The sequence below is a fragment of the Lytechinus variegatus genome, chromosome 11 (assembly GCF_018143015.1).
Source record: "Lytechinus variegatus isolate NC3 chromosome 11, Lvar_3.0, whole genome shotgun sequence".
Classification (NCBI taxonomy): Eukaryota; Metazoa; Echinodermata; class Echinoidea; order Temnopleuroida; family Toxopneustidae; genus Lytechinus; species Lytechinus variegatus.
In genome coordinates, this window is record NC_054750.1 from 13,299,971 (window position 1) to 13,317,849 (window position 17,879).

Here is a 17,879-nt window from a genome sequence, read left to right on the forward strand (position 1 = left end):
TTGAACCCGGCCCTAAACAAGTACAGTGATTTCAATTGTTTTGTCACGATCGGTTTTACCTACATTATTGAGCTAGCCCCACTCGCGGCGCAACACGTATATTAATTGACTATTGGGGCAAAAAGTACATCCTTTATAAGACACTTTAGTCTTGATTTTTATACCCTCATAAATGTGACCCTAAACACGTAGTTTTCCTATCGAAAATACATTTTTTCATTATTTTAGTGTTTTTGACACCCTTATTACGTTACGTATGTAACGTGCCCTATCTTGAAAAAGACATCCTTTTTACGTGTTTTTGTTTTGGTCCCGCATGGTATCCACTCGTCAATATCATTAATTTTTCGGGTTAAAATTTTGGTCAAATTTTTCCTCAGAAAAATGTGCGCCCCCCCCCCCCTTTGGAAAATCCTGGATCCGCCCCTGGTATAGACTTAGATCAAGCTGCTTACCCGTCTTATATAGTAAAGGACTGGTTAAAAATAAAATAAATTAAAACGACAAAAAAGAAGAATGGGAAAAATACAGACAGAGAATCACACATCCCACTAGCAACCTTCAACATTCCACAACAGCACCCCACCCCATCCAGGGGCGGATTCAGCCTTCGCCAATAGAGGGGGGGGGGGTTGTTTCAGCAATATTTTCACCGATTGGCAGCTCGAAGATTATTTTTGTTTGTTTCCTTGAAGGGGTAGTCCTATAATTAGTCACTTCTTAGCTTTATTCTTATAAATTGATATATAATATCATAATCCTTATTATATGCGAGCGCGAAGCGCCGGCTATTTTGGGGAAAATTTTCTGTATATTTTCCTAAAATTTGAACATTCTGGGCAATGTTTGTTATCCTGAAAAAGGTGTGTGTGCAACCAAATAATTACTGCGAACGCAAAACGCAAGTAAAAATGAACTGATGGAAAAGGTATACCATACCTGTTAAAGACTGCTTGCAGTTAGCATTTAACAATCAAATAAAGCGAGCGCGATCTGAATTTTTTGACATTTTCACCTGAAGAATGGAAATTCTAAGCACTTTTTGTAACTCAAGCAGAATAGATACGAGACACTCTATTCATGTTTTGTAAACAATTAAAAGGATGAGCATTAATAATGCGAGCGCAAAGCGCGAGAAAAAAATTCTTATATATTATCTACGTTTTGAACTGCGGTACCTGTTGAAAAGGTACCTGTTAAGGACTGCTTGCACTTCGCCATGAAGATGTTACATATTTCAACAATCAACAAATGCGAGCGCGAAGCGCGAGCTGAAAAATTTTGACATTTCTAAAGAAAGAATGGAAAATTTTCAATTTTCGTGAACAGGATAGCTATAATTCAACATTTGATGCGAGCGCGAAGGATGAGTAATAGGGGATCTTCCTACATCAAAAACATTTTTGATATTGTGATCTCAACTGGATGATGATCTAAATAGAGAACAATTTGAGTATCTGAATAAATTTCATGCGCGCGCGTGTTTCATATATTTAGACTTAGAATCTAAGCATTCTAAATACATCTTTAATCATGAAAATCATGAAATTCATGAAATTTTGATATTCCGATCTGAAAAAGGAGTCGATTTCAGCTTCATATTTTAAACACATTGAGTTTTGACATAGGACCGGGACATCCTTAGGACATGTCATCATATGAAAAATGATGTCTATCTTCCTATTCCTCTTTCGAAGTGCGAGATGAAACAAAAGGAAAAAAAAAACATTATTAAATCAATTAATGCCTATAATGAGGGCACGAAATCTGATGATTTATGGCCTAAAAACTGGACATTTCTCTTTTGTAATTATGAATAGGATGCATCAGTTAATACATTTTTAACTATTGATACGAGCGCAAATCGCGAGCTAAATTTTTTTGATAAACTGTCGTGAAAAGAGGATTGTAAGTGGTTTGTTGTATATAATCAATCGAGACATACATGTACATTTGGCACTCAAGTGCGAGCATATACAACACTAGCTGATACGTCTTGACAATTAATCAGACCTGAAAAGGGATATTTTGAAAACTTTATAGAATACATGAAAATGATAGGTACCTGATAAATCAAAATTTGCGAGGATAAATCAAAATTTGCGAGCGCGCAACGCGAGCAGAAAATGTTAATATTCAGACTATAAAACTGACATTTTTATGGAGCACTTTTTAAAAATCAATTTGTAAATCACACATGAAAGTTCGATTTCCGATATGAAATATGTTTTGTATATTGACTTCCAAACTTTATATTCGAGCTCCACATTGAACAAGATATGTAAATCACCTAACAGTTAGGCAATGCGTGCGCGAAGCGCGAGCGAAAATTTTATATAGTGGCACAAAAATTATTTTTATTTTCCAATTAAGTCTTCCCCTCATATATTTTTTTTTGCAATCGTCGTCCTTCTCTTCCTTTTTTCTCGTCTCTTTTCTCTCCTCCCTTTTCCACTTTCCTCTTTTTTCGCTCCGCCAATAAGGAAGGGGGGCGGGCCCCTCGCCCTCTGGATCCGGCTATGCCATCCCCCATGTGATGGCCCCCGCAATCCTGATTCGCGACTAAGCGAGAAAAGAGGCATACTTTCTTTGTCTCGCAGATAACCAATGACGCAAAACCCGTTTCCTTTTTTAAAATATTTCATATTCATATCTTGTTGGTGCGATGGTAGAGGGGGGGGCTTTGATGTTTACTTGAAAAAAATAAAAGTTTAATATCTAATTCTGCCCCAAAAGAAGATTTGCTATCTGTCTTGACCCCACCCCCGTATAGTGACGTATCATGACGTCATGAAATTATATATTCACTGGGCAGCAGTTAGTACTTGACACAACGCAAGGAATACCCTAAAATTTTCTCTTCTGCTGTCCTTTTGCAGATGGGTAAAGGCATGTCTTAAGCTTTATTTCCTGAAAGTATATATTGATCTAACAGGTAAGCTTCTTAGAATAAACATTTTTGTGATTCTTTAAAGAAAATCGTCAAAAGTATGTGGGATGCGATTGTGTTTAGCTGGATGTATTTGTATTATTTACTTCAGTCCCATGTTATGTTGTTTGTGTTAGTATTTCTCTGCCCTGCTCATTAAAATACAATCCAATTAGATCTACTGCACTGCAGCTACAAGTCAAGTGTAAAGCAGCAGGCAAAGGCAAAGCAGTGATGAAGCCAAGGCAGGCAAAGGAGCTGGGCCACCAGAAGGTGGTCCCTTGTCTGTCTGTGCACATATCAAACTTAAAGGTCAAGTTAGACAGCTGGCAGCCGTCTGTTTCGAGGAGTTTTTTTAACATTTTTTTTTATTTACTCCTCGTACACAGACCGTGACAGATGGCTCGCTATCCTGCAGCCACCATTAGGGGACTTGCAGTGCAAAATCCCCCGTCAGGGCTTTTCAATTTTTGTCTTTAATTAATAAAAATTTTGAAAATTAACGTGACCAAAATGCAAATTTATATTCCCTCTTGGCATTAATTGCCAAAAAATGGAGAACAATGAAGTTAAAAAGGAACAAAAACAGTGACTTACCTCGGCTGTCGCTCAAATTCACTTCCCCGTTTTATCCGATCTTAAGTACATAAACATATGGCCATTGGGTTCCCTGTACAGATCGCGCTAGGACTACAGCGGTCAGCTGAACAACCAACAAAACAGAGACCGAAGCTTTTGGTCTAAGGTCAAGTACACCTGGCCTGGACTAGATAGCCGGCTGCCGTCTGCTTCAACAAGGTCAAGCCTCTCAAGGAGTTTTTTATTTTAACTTTTTTTCATCTCTCCTCGTACACAGACGGCTTGCGATCGTTCAGCGCATTAGGGGGTTAAAAATGCAAAATCCCCCTGACAGGGCTTATCAATTTTTTATTTTATTTCATAAAAATATATCAAAAGAACTGGACCAAAATAAAGACTATTTCTCTGTTTTGGGCCTGTAATGCACCGAAATGGGAACAAATTTATTTAAAGGTCAAGTCCACCCCAGAAAAATGTTGATTTGAATAAATACATGTGTAGAGAAAAATCAAACTAGCAAAATGCTGAAAATTTCATCAAAATCGGATGTAAAATAAGAAAGTTGTGACATTTTTAAGTTTTGCTTATTTTTCACAAAACAGTGATATGATGCACAATTCAAATGAGATAGTAGATGATGTCCCTCACTATTCCTTTTTTTTATATTGTTTGAATTGTACAATATTTCATTTCTTTTTAGATTTGACAATAAGGACCAACTCAACTGAATCATATACTAAACAATGCTAATTTCACATGTTCATTCAAATTAACCTTTTCTTGGGGTAGGGGAGATTAGGGTTAGTTGGAACAGGGGGTAAGTTGAAACATTGTAATTTTCTTTAACGCCTTTAAATAAATTTATGCAATACTGCCCTCAAATTATTGCTATTATCAACAGCCATCCACCATATTACAGACAATACACACGCAACAAGCCTGATGAAGGTAGAATGGAAATTTTGTTTTTCCTCCTTCTGAGTAATTTTTTTTCTCTTTCAGTTTTTTTTTATTTTCTCAGAGAAGTTTATAGATCAAGTTGGCCTGTTTGGGGGTATAATGGACACTTGTACCAAGCTACAAAATAAGGTTATTGATATGCCATGGTGAAGTCCCTTTGTGCTGTAAGCTTATAAATATCAAATGGGCCTCTGGGATTAGTTGGAACAAAATTGAAGGGGCTAGCTGGAACATGTTCCAACTTGATACCCCAAACATAATTATGAATAAAAACATTGGATATGAGAAAAAAATGTTTACAGTATTTCACACTCTTCTGAACATGTATAGTATACCATGCCTGTTTTGTTTCTCAGTTAGGTCTGAGTGTGCATTTAAGGCCTATTGTAGGCCCCTAATGCAATATTAACCCTTATCAAATTAAGTTGATGGTAGTAGCAAATACCGGTACTCAAGCGTAGCTCAGTCGGTTAGAGCACATGTTTCGGAAAAGATCGTAGATCTCAACGTGAGGGGTTTGAGTCCCGCTCATGCCGAAACGCGTATAACAAAAAATCTGATGCTATAGCGTTGTGTGTTAGCATGCCTCACCACTGTATTCAGTGCAGGGGTGAATGCAGTTGGAAAACACTCTGTCCATCGGAAAGGACGCAAATGTTGGTCCCGTGTATAGGAGAGTCACAACCTATGCACGTTAAAACCAATACACTATTCATCAAAGAGTAGGGTGTTCACCCGTTGTATTGCACCTGCCGGTCCCGGCAAAATTCAGGTCAAGTCAATCTTGACATTCATATGCCATAATAATCAATATAATGATTGTGGGCATTAATGGAAAGACAAGACAAGATTAAAAGGGGGGGTCAATTTTAGCCCCCCTCCCCCTTGACAAATTTTGTCACTATGCCGTTGCACAAAATATTTTGACCGCATCCCTCACTGACTTCTTACTTTCAAGTCTTGTGCATCTTTTGAGACCAAATTTGCGATGCGTGGGTGCGCGGTTTCAAAATTAGCAACATTTTTCGGACCCAAAATTGCTCAAAAACGTGATTCCATGTACAAGGTCATATTAGGTTTTTCAACCAAAAATCATAAATGTATGATTATTTTATACTTTTGTTGGTTCAAATGGATTTTTTTTATGCTATTAATGATCGCAAAAGAGTCCCCGACAAAGTTCATTGGAAAAACAATGAAAAACAAAGGTTCGAAAAAACAAAGAAATACAAATTTAAAAAACAAAAATACATAAGAAATTATATTTTTTGCAATTTTTTGTGGATATTTCTAACAAAGGTAAATATTGATACTCTCACCAAAGGTTAGCATTCTACTAGCCTAATAGATAGAATTAAAGGCAAAAACGTACCAAAAAAACAAAATATAGGGAAAATTTCATATGCTTATTTGCATAATTAAGTAATAAGAAAATATAAAAATCTTTTTTGTCATGTAAATATGATGCAGAAGTACATGATATTGTTGATAGTACTCTTAATAATTACATGTAAAACACAAGTAAGCGGAATTCTCTCACACAGTTGGTTTGCATGAATGGCTATATAATAGAAAACATAGAAAATAGAAAAGTTCAACAAATCCACTTTTAACATTTTAAACTTGAAAAAAAGACCATGTAAGACCATGTAATATTACGGTTGTAAGTAGTTTTAGTATAATTTTTAATTGACCATGCAGTACTTATTCCAACTTACCCCATACCATGTTCCAACTTACCCCATATGGGGTAAGTTGGAACGCTTGCGAAGGTCTTGTTCAAGGTGGAATTCAGTAACTATCATAGAGTTAAAACATTACGGGGTACATTTGAAGCCCTTAGATATATGCTTCAAGCTGATATATTGACTGTTTCTCAAATTACAGCCATTTTTGTCAAAATTGTTCCAACTAACCCCGGTCTCCCCTAGACTTGGGGTAGATAGTGGAGAGTAAATGAGTAAATCCATGTCTGAGCAAGTATTGATCAAAAAGTTTGCTGAATGGGCAAAAAATGAACCAATATTGATAAAGATTTTGGACTTACTCCAGTCAAGAATCCATCTACTGGTATCTCTAGTTTTTGTCTCACCTGCATAGCAGAGTGAGACTATAGGCGCCGCTTTTCCGACGGCGACGGCGGCAGCGTCAACATCAAAATCTTAACCTGAGGTTAAGTTTTTGAAATGTCATCATAACTTAGAAAATATATGGACCTAGTTCATTAAACTTGGACATAAGGTTAATCAAGTATCACTGAATATCCTGCATGAGTTTCACGTCACATGACCAAGGTCAAAGGTCATTTAGGGTCAATGAACTGGCCGAATTGGGGATATCTGTTGAATTACCATCATAACTTTGAAAGTTTATGGATCTGATTCATGAAACTTGGACATAATAGTAATCAAGTATCACTGAACATCCTGTGCAAGTTTCAGGTCACATGATCAAGGTCAAAGGTCATTTAGGGTCAATGAACTTTGGCCAAATTGGGGGTATTTGTTGAATTACCATCATAACTTTGAAAGTATGTTGGTCTAGTTCATAAAACTTGGACATAAGAGTAATCAAGTATCACTGAACATCCTGTGCACATTTTAGGTCACATGACCAGGGTCAAAGGTCAATGAACTTTGGCCATAATGGGGGTATCTGTTGAATTACCATCATAACTTTGCAAATTTATTTATCTCACTTTTGAAACTTGGACATAAGAGTAATCAAGTATCACTGAATATCCTGTGCAAGTTTCAGGTCACATGATCAAGGTCAAAGGTCATGTGAGATCAATGAACTTTGGCCGCATTGGGGGTATTTGTTGAATTACCATCCTATCTCTGTAAGTGTATTGGTCTAATTTATAAAACGTGGAAATAAGAGTAACCAAGTATCACTGAACATCTTGTGTGAGTTATAGTAGTTTTCAAAGTCAGCACTGCTGCTTTGTTGAATTGCATGATGCAGGTGAGACTGCCAGAGGCATTCCACTTGTCATCATTATTTGACCTCATTAATTTAATGTTGTATATTGCTTTATTTTCTCTACAGGCAGGCGCATATGATGTCATAAAGGTCTGCTACTATGGATGGAGCCAACGTGCAGAGAGGTCTGCAGAAAGCCTTGAATGAATCTTCCTCCAAAGGCATCAGCAATGAGGCAGAGCTTGCTCCAACTGACAGTGATGCATCATCCCGATCAGGTTCACCTGACCAATGCTGCTCTATTTGCCTTGGAAAATTCAAAGACAAATCCTTTTCCGATGGCTGCTTTCATCGGTTCTGTTTCCAGTGTATACGAGAATGGGCCAAGGTGAAGTCAACCTGCCCTCTATGCAAAACTCCTTTCAAATCCATCATTCACAATGTAGTTTCAAGTGATGTCTATGACCAGTACATGCTACCACCCACAGAAAATGGATCTTTGGAATTGGATCATAATGGTGCTCGTTTTCGCTACCATACCACCTTAGCAAATAACAGAAGGTCTGCATGGGAGACCAGGATGGATCAACTCTTTAGTCGTCAGGCCAGGTTGGCAGAGCGGATCCACCGTGAAAATGAGGCCCGCCAGCGCCGCCAACTGATCTACGCCGCTGGCTTGCGGGTTCATCATATCGCAGCTAATAGGTTCACAAGGTTCAGGGACACTTCTCCACAGTTTTTCCGTGAGAACCAGGCTGTAACACATCGTCTTATCCCATGGCTTAGGAGAGACCTTGGTGTACTTTTCAATGGGAATGACCAACATGTCAGGTTCATGACCCAGTACATTCTATCACTGCTTCCAAACGTTGACATTCAATCAGAGGAATTCCACAACCACTTGAGGCCATTCCTCTATGGACGCACTGAACACTTCATTCACGAATTCACCAGCTTTGCAAGATCACCTCATGACATGGACACCTATGACCAGATGGCCCAATATGACTTTCGTCCTGAGAATCCTCAATTCACTGCCACACTCCGACCTCAGCATCCCCTTGTAGCACAAGAGAATAGTAGTAGTGAGGAGAGCGAGAACAACCATTCCAATAACGAAGTAATTGTCATTTCAGATGATGATGACAGTGAGAGCAATCTGTTGGTCCTACCTGGTGGAAGTTCACAATCTGCCTCTCTTGGTCATCACTTACCTGGGCCATCTTCTTCTACAAGTGTGACTGGTCCATCTGCAAGTTATAACCTTGCAGATACCCATAACCCTGAGCCACCTGCAAGCCGAGACCTTGATCAACCTGGCCCTTCTGGTGTTACTCTTTCAGGAAGTCTGCAAATCAAGCAAGAGCAAGACAGTGCCAGTGCCAGGAAAAAGTCTGACGATGGTGAGGACAGTAGTGGTAGTGTGGAGATTGTTGGTTATCAAAAACCATTCCATCTGCGCACTCCTATTGCTTTCATAACTATATCTGATGATTCATCAGATGATCAACAGGAAAAAGGAACAAAAGGAAAGCTAAGTAGAAACAAGGAAAAGTCTGCACCCAAAAGAAACCACATAGAAGAGAAAGCCGGTGGAAAGAGGAAACAGAAGACAAAGCATACCAGGAGCTTGCATGCTTCAAGTAGAGCTGGTACCTGGTCAACAGATTCAGATGAAAGTTACTACAACAGATCCAGACATGATGGCTACTACAAAAGACGCAGAGATACTGTTGATGACAGAGATGGCCCTTCTACATCGCACTATGATTCTCGGTACAAATCTTCATCGAAGCGCAGGCGTTCCCGCAGTCCAAATGAGCTTTTCCGTAAAGCAAGAGAAGAGGAAAGCAAGTGGAGTCTGTACTATGAGACTAGACATGATGATTTTTCTAACTCGAGATATCGACGATCAAGATCAAGATCCAGGTCTCGTTCAACACACTCAAAAAGGTATGGAGAAGACGGCAAATCACTAGACAATTCCAGAAACCATCCTAGACCTTTGCGAGATGAAAGAAGATGGCGACGAAGCAGGAGCAGGAGTAGGTCAAGAGAATGGTCCAGGAACAGATCAAGATATTACAGAGATGAAGACTATAGAAGAAGCAGAAGTAGGAGTAGAGGGCGTTCCATGGATTTCTTCAGTGATGACAGCAAATTCAGTTCACGATATGGCAGTCGTTATGGCAGTACTTCTAGCACCTTCAGCAGACTTTCACACCAAGACAGTCACGCTCCACATTCATCAAAGAAAGACAATTCTAGTGCCACTCATGTGGGTACCTCTAAAGCTTCAAGATCACCTGTGCTTAAGCATAGGCTGGATGATGATCATTCAAGCAAAGAAGGAGATTCGCATGTAAGCAAAAGACACAAGCACAAACAAAAGCACCACAAGAAGAAAAGCTCCAAACACAAGCACAAGAGAAGTCGAGACAAGGATTGTAAAAGTAGAAAGAAAGACAAGCGCAGTCGACACCACAGCAGTAGTAGCCATGTCAGGAAGTCTCAGGATGAGAAAGAGAAAGCAATCGTTGAAAGCATATCGGACAGTACTGTAGAAGACAAGGATAAGGCAAATGGTAGAACCTCACAGAGCAGGATAAGGACTATGCAAAGCAGTCATGGTGAAAATCAGAATATCACTTTACAGGATTTATTAAACATGGACGAAAGCATGACATTTGACCCATCCCCAGCAGCAGGAAATTCTGATAAAGGAAATGGATCCATGCTATGATCAAGATTATCATTTGATGCACATCAACTAGAGGATGTGAACAGGGTGGTATTTCACAAAGAGTTATGTGACTTTAGTAATTTACTTATGTATATTATATTGTATACAGCTGGGATTAATTGTGATTTTTAGTCCCACTTAGATTTTTGTCAAACCTCTCTCCAGCAAAATGAAATGATGCATGTAGAAGTAGATTGCAAAATTTCTTGATAGTCAGTCCTGGCAGGAACAAAGGGGGACCTTTTCTCTACTTTTTGTTAAGTGCGGTTTTGCTTCGATTAGCACATGAATAATGTTTTTGCTTTCTCCAAGTACTACTGTACAAGACACTCTGTTTTATAATAATGAATGTATATTCACTGTGTGTATAAAGCCAAGAGAAACAAATGTCTTCCCTGTACGTTAACCTACCCATGGGCTTGCACAGGAAACATGTAAAAAAACTTCCCCACTAATGCTGTCCAGAGAGAATTCACATTTAAAGAGAATTCGCAAGTAATATCCACTGTGGAAACAGTTTGAAAACTAATGACGAATTTCATGTGTATTAACATGAAATAGATTATGTTTGCAGTACATGACATGTAAGCCACCATTCGTCCCTCAAAAGTTTATTCTCTACTAATTTGTCATTTTTTAAAATTTAAAATGCATCGCAAATAAATTAAATTTTGGAAATTTTTCCCCCTTTTTGTTGGTATAATCTAATACCTTTTATTAATTCATTCACATGTACAGTATATTTGAATATATTGTTTTCAACTTTGTTGATGTTGAAGCAGGTGGGGGGGGGTATTGAGCACTTTTAGAAACGTACGACGACATGGACGACTGGTACGAGATGACGTCATTTTTGGGCCTGCCATATGCCCCGGGTCCTCACACACGTCACTGTCAGAATCAAGAACCTCGCCACATCCATTTTGCGTTTCTCCTAAATCATAGTCAACGTGCACGTGAGTGACGTCATTTTAACCGCTCAAGCTCAGCATGAAGATCAACCTTTCCCTGTTTTTCAGTGACTTTTCAAAAAATTAATGAAAGTTGTACAATGCATTATGTTTATCATATTTGAAATTGCTTTCTAATATCCAAAATATGTATCCTATTAAACTCGCGTAAAAAGGAATCAAAGCAAGTGAAAGGGCAAGTGTGCACAACTAAATGCACCTTCACATCACCCGATCGGGTCGCCAGGCGCGATGGTACTTGGTACGCCAGATCTTCCGGGTCAGGCAGCGTGTCATGACTTATCGCGCTGTTTCACGTTGACGTACGTACATGTTCAAGTCGGAGTGAAATAAAACATTTCGCAACTGTAGTGAACAAAGGCAGAATACGACGTTGACTCAAACGATCAGACGACTGCTACGCTGTTCTCGTTCTCTGCTCCTAAAAATCTCAAGGTAGACACCATGTCAAATATAGACTACACTGGACCGAGGAATGAAACTGCTTTTAAAAGCGAGATAAACATGGAACACATAAAACACAAAATGCTGGGCGATATCATGTATGGCATCTTGCTAAGCATTGTGTACACCTCCGTTTCTCTACCACAGAATTGAAAATATAATATTTCCAGTGCAGTGTTCCATACACACATAGGCTTTATAGAAGTTAGTGCAGGTCTTGAGATGGCGCTCTTCAAACTGGATGTATTGGCTTTAGTACTTCATCCAACTGAATTGATTTCTGTTTATATTGTTTTCCAGAACTGAAATTTCTTTATGCATGAAAGATGAAATGTAGATTGTAAATATATGATTTTTTGTATATTTTATTTGCAATGCATCATATACAAAATATTAATTTTAACCCCCCCCCCCCCTGGAATTAATTTTTACTGTAACAGGAAATGATTTTGATTGAAATGCCAGATAATTGGGCATTTTAAAATACCATGGAGATGTCAGAATTACTCTCTCTAGTCATTTTTGCAAAATTTCTATCATTTTTTCAATTTCTGTTTGTTTCAGGTTAAAAAAAATGAACCTGTATGTATAATTAAAAAAAAACAGCAATGAAAGTCAGGTCCACTCAAACAAAAAGTTGATTTGAATAAAAAGAGAAGAACCAAACTGCATGTAGGATAAAACTAAATATTTCATAAACATTTAATGTAAATCAGAAAAATATGACATTTTGAAATTTCACACAAAAAACTGTTTATATTTTGCAAATGATAGAGCAGCAATGATGTCACTATTTTGGGGGGCATTATTTGAATTACACAATATTGCAAATTAGATGAAAACAAGAATATTCATCAAATCACAATATGTTGCATCAGTGACAATTCCACTTGTTCTGGAGGAACCAAATATTGTTTCTCTTTATGATAAAGAGAGAATTAAAATATTTCATATAATGAAATACAAAAGAGTGGGTGATGTCATCAGTACCCTCATTTGCATGCAGACCAGGATGTATATATATTTGTTTTTGTGTAATTGAGCCAAACTTTAAATTCAGATTCATATTAACATTTATTTGGTATAAGATAAAAATCAAGTTACAATAATACATGTATATATGAATGTCATAACTTTGTTAATTGATATCTGATCTTGATGAAATTTTCAGGGTTAAGTACAGTGTATGTTTTTTTCTGTCTTTTAATTCAAATCCATTTTTTGTTGGGAGTGGACTTGACCTTTAATTTGTTTTTAAAAATTGTAAAAATCAAATGAGGCTTCAAGTAATAAACTTTTACAAATTTGTATGAAGAAGAACAAGAGTAGCCAATAAAACTAAAATGATTAATATTTATCAAATAAAAATTAATAAAACTGAATGAAATTATCAGTCATGAGTAATACCTTGGTCACATTTGTTCTACGGCGGCCGTACGGCGAGTCGAAAACAGCCGTTTTATTAATTTAAATTCAAACCACCTATATGTAAAAATGTTAAAACGGCTGTTTTCGACTCGCCGTACGGCCGCCGTAGAGCAATTGTGACCAAGGTATAATCTACAGGTAACTCACTGAGACACTCTGCGTTTCATTATGGGACTTCAAGTTTCTATTATTCAGTACTCTCATAATGGTATTCAGTCCATGCTATATTCAATTGTACATGTTCCTAAAATGTTTTTATTAGAAATACATGTAGGTGTACTCTCCAAACCCTACATTGATTTACAACGTACACTGAGATTGTTAAGAGAATGAATACCGACAAATAAAAACAGACTTACATTCAAGTATATTTATTTTTATGTCAATATTGAAAGAGTACATCGTAGGCTATCGAATGATGCAAAATTATCTCAAAATTTCAAGTAAAACTCAAAATATCAGCAATTCAAAAAAAAGCATAATAAAAGAAAAATATAATCGTAAAAATCACCCCAAGTTCCTTCTTGCAGGAAACTGACATATTTATATAAATTTACAAAATGTCATTTAGATTGAACTTTATGATACTACACTGAGCTCTATTATAACTTTTTTATGTAATGTCAGGACTTGATGAAAGTTTTTTATGCTTGTGTGAATTTCCTCTATTTATTCAAGTAATTAGACTCTTATTGATTGGGTTTGATTGTTGGCATGTGAAATACATGTATGTAGATGAGATAGAAATGATTTTCTTGAATGTTAACTGCCCATATTGGCTAATAATACTTTGATTTTCTAGATAGGTCAAAAGTCAAAATGATCTTGAGAAACGTCCAGGGTCAAAAGAATCCAAACTGAGCAAAGATATAAAAAAAATGTTTTGTAATTTATTGGAATTTTACTTCATTTAAAAATACACAAAATTATGAAATGTGTACATGTAAAATAGTAGAAGATGTATCTTTATAGTTAAGGCCTATGTTAAAGGTAAAAATTATCATTGTGTTTGTCAAAGGAATTTTGTGTCTTGTAATGAATCGAAATAGTGTATGCAAATTGTAGGTATTTACTGCTAGGTAGGTCATTGAGAGAATTTTTAGTAGATATTAGCAATACCATGTAATGGACGTGATACAAACATTTCCAAAGAAAAACACTTCAAAATTTTACAGTCTTCAAACAATTCTTGTTGAGTTATTTAATAATTCAACATTCAGTTGAACACAGATTTGTTTTACAAATTTATTAAAGGACAAGTCTAGAGAGAGAAAAGTCCAACAAGCTTAATGTAAATAATGTAAAATAAAAAAGTTATGACTTTTTAAAAAGTTTTGCTTACTGAACTTCTCAAAACAGTTATATATGCACATTCTGGTCAGTATGCAAATGAGGGGATTGATGACATCACCCACTCACTCTTGTATTTCATTATGTGAAATATTTTCTCGTTGTCATGTGAAACAAGTTTTATTCCTCCCTGAACATGTGGGATTACATTGTTTTAACTTAACATTGTATGGTTCATTCAAGTTCATTATTGTCAAATCTGTTAAAATTGAAATATTGTATAATTCAAACAATAAAAAAAAATAGTGAGGGGGGGGGCATCATCGACTTTATCATTTGTATATCACTGAGATGTGCATATAACTATTTTGAGAAAAATGAGTGAAAATTAAAAATGTCATAACTTCTTTGTTTTACATCCGATTTTGATATTTATGACATTATGATTATTTGATTTTTGTCTAGTGATATTCAAATCAGCATATTTCTGGGGTGTACTTGACCTTTAACAGTTGCAGAGGAAATACTGCTGCCTTGCTGCTCTCTTGCATAATGGATGTAACATTCTGAATGCTATTTCCACAAGCTACAATTTCCATGATTGTCAATGTATTTGTACTGACAGAATGACTTGAAGATGTATCAAAAATCAACTTTCTTTGCTTGATGCTACATATATGTATGAGTGCGTATGAATCATTTAATTGATTCAAGGAAGTGTGTCTTTGTATAAACTGAAGAAAAAAAGGAAGAAAATTAAAGATTGTATAAAGAAAGCTGATGCAAATCTTGTACATGGACTAAATAACCTTATTGTGGATACTTAGTTCACATCCCTCAAAAAATTTTCCAAGTGGTGTTTTCTCATCTTTCCTATGTCCCAAGATGACTTTGAGAGATACTTGTAGCACTGATGAGAAAATACTGAAGGCAAATAGTTAGTACCAGTGTGAGATGTATATAGTACAGGTTTGAGATGTGTATATAAAGAGGGAAACAGAAAAAGATACTTGTTTTTTGGAAGGAAGAGAAAAAGATAAATAAAAATGGGTTCAACGGTGTAACTAATAGCGCAGTCACATTTCCCCTACGGCGAGTTGAAAGCAGTGTTTTTAACACTTTTTGTACCAGTTTCATGTAGGTGATTTGAATAAAAATTAATGCTGTAGGGGAAATGTGACTGCAGCAAAAGGGTGAGGAGGTAAGTCAAATACAGTAAGAGATAAGAAACAGATGACACTTGGTAATGGAAATGAGAGAGAAAGTGATGGTGTAGAAAAAATGGTTGGGGTATTTAAAGGGGAAGTTCGCCCTGAAGAAAAGTTTGTTAAAAATAGATGAAATATTTGTGAAGGTCTAAGAAAAATCCTTCAGAGATTAAGAAAGTTATTAGAATTTTGAGTTTTGAATTAATGAGACTGTAAACGAACAGCTACCCCACATGTCACTTAATATAAAATCCGTAAATTTCAATTTATTGATGGTTCACGATGACTTCTACTCATTTTCTTTTTAGGAACGGGTGTGAAATGATTTGTCTGTTTTTCTGAGAAAATGACATTTCATTTTTAACCATCCGATATGTAGGAAAGCTGCTCGCATATGACGTCACAAATCAAATCATTAAAACTCTAACTTCTTCAATCTTTGATGGATTTTCCTCAAGCATTCACAAATATTCTTTTTTTGTTAGTTTTACAATATTTTTTTTGTCAGAGTGAACTTCCCCTTTAATACAGGAAGAGAAATTGAGAGAGTCAGGGGTAAATTATGATAGCAGTGAGAGTTAGTTTTAGAAACAGTGAAGAAATAGGTGGTACAAGGGAGAGAGAGAAAAAGAGAGTAGCCAAAGAGGGTAGACTGTAATACAGAGGGATGTTCTTTCGAGGAAGATGGAAAGATAGAGAGGCCAGGGTGCACTGGACCCCAAGAGCCCTGGGATGGTATTCTGAACATTGTCTTTTCTCCTATCTGTCAAGGGGCCTTCCTATTGACAAGAATGGCTTCCACTGGGAACTAACGATGATTTTGATTGGTTTGCTTCTTAAAAGATGGGCGGGAACTTACAGATATGACAGGGAAAAGACAATGTTCAGAATACTGATTTGTGCCAATCAAAGCGGTGTCACATCTCGGAGAGAAATGACAAAATTTAGGACAAAAGTTGCGAGTGTTCCAGAATACCACCCCTGACTTTCATTTATCCAAATCATTCTCTATTCCTTCTGATCAGTACCTCTCTTTTAATCTCATTCCTAGTATCTCCCTCCCTCTTTCTTTTTTGAAAATCTCACTTGTATCCCGTGTTCCTCTCTCTCTTCAGAGATGCCAAGTTCAAAGACCAGCTATGAGTGAGATTTTTTGTGAATCTGAGTGAGATCACAGACATTGTGTACAATATATATGAGGATAGGCTGTGATAGTTGCGTGAGACAGATTTGAGGGGATGAACAAGAGTCCATAATGCTTGACTCTCATGCATAATGCGTGAGACTTTGCAGCTCTGTCTCTTTCTCACCGTTTCCCTCTCTGAATCTGTATTTCTCTATCATTAGTACTTCTCTCCCCATCTCTCTCTCTTTCATTCTTCATCTCCCCACTCTATTCTTCAAAAAGCACATTATAGCCAGGGGAAGGAGTCTTAAAAATTCTAAGGGGTCAGTTATTTTATCAAACAGTGTAAATAAAAAAAGCAATTTGGTATCTTGGCCCTTTTTATAAGCAATTTTTTTTCAGAGAGAATGGATGTTGATCGATTTTGCGAATTCTCCAAGAATTTCTATCACATATCCTTGCTCTTTTAACAGCTTCATACTGATTATTTCTACTTCCTTCTCCCATTTTACATTCTTTCCAACAAAAAACACTTCTTAACCACAGCCTCTCTCTGCATACTTTGGGTTTTCAACCTAAATCCTTTAATCATACTCCCATTGCTTAAAATAAGCAACAATAACAAAAAAGGAGAACAGAATAAGTCATTTTTCATCAGAAATATTTACATTCCAGCAAAACACAGAAGGCTGTTCCAGACAGACTTCTTTTAATTACAAGAGAAAAAGTAAAATAATATGTCAACCTGCCATAAGTCAAATATTCACCAAAGTGAAAGCAATGTTTGTAGACCAGAATATGCAATATATGTGTATATCACTTGTATTAATAGATTTCAGTAGTCCCAATGATTTGACATAGGCAAAGTTACCTGCAAATTATATGGCTCTGTTTTACATAACAAAATTGACTAATACTGAAGACCATTGCAAGATGTAGAATGTTATTGCTGTAGTAATCTCGAACTTCCATTACTCCACTCATAGCACAATCAATCTGTAAGCTTTATATCCAACAAACAATATCTCATCTGTGATGCTTGGTCCCCCCCCCCAAAAAAAAAAAATAATAATAATAAAATAAGTAAAATAAAATGAAATTGTGTGCAGTACCACATATCGAACTTAAATTAATTGGATTGATGCTGATTTCAGTGCATGTAACCCACAACAAATTAGTGTTGATTTCTGATAAATGCATGATCCAAAATTTAAAATCATACACCAGTTTTAAAGGTACATTCTTATAATCAACATTTCCAAATCACATTGAAACG

The 17,879-nt window shown here is 36.5% G+C and overlaps 1 protein-coding gene across 1 annotated transcript; it reads left to right on the top strand.

Annotated features, from left to right (window-relative positions):
• Positions 1-2,801: 2,801 nt before the first annotated feature.
• On the top strand, positions 2,802-10,820 carry LOC121423999 (E3 ubiquitin-protein ligase Topors-like). The gene is made up of 2 exons (XM_041619560.1): positions 2,802-2,935; positions 7,520-10,820. Exon 2 carries the CDS (start codon positions 7,554-7,556, stop codon positions 10,134-10,136), a length of 2,583 nt encoding a protein of 860 aa, XP_041475494.1. The 5' UTR covers positions 2,802-2,935; positions 7,520-7,553; the 3' UTR covers positions 10,137-10,820.
• Positions 10,821-17,879: the final 7,059 nt, after the last annotated feature.

Bases quoted from the DNA above. Each gene is read 5' to 3' on its own strand.
- LOC121423999 (XM_041619560.1), top strand. From the start codon at position 7,554: ATGGATGGAGCCAACGTGCAGAGAGGTCTGCAGAAAGCCTTGAATGAA.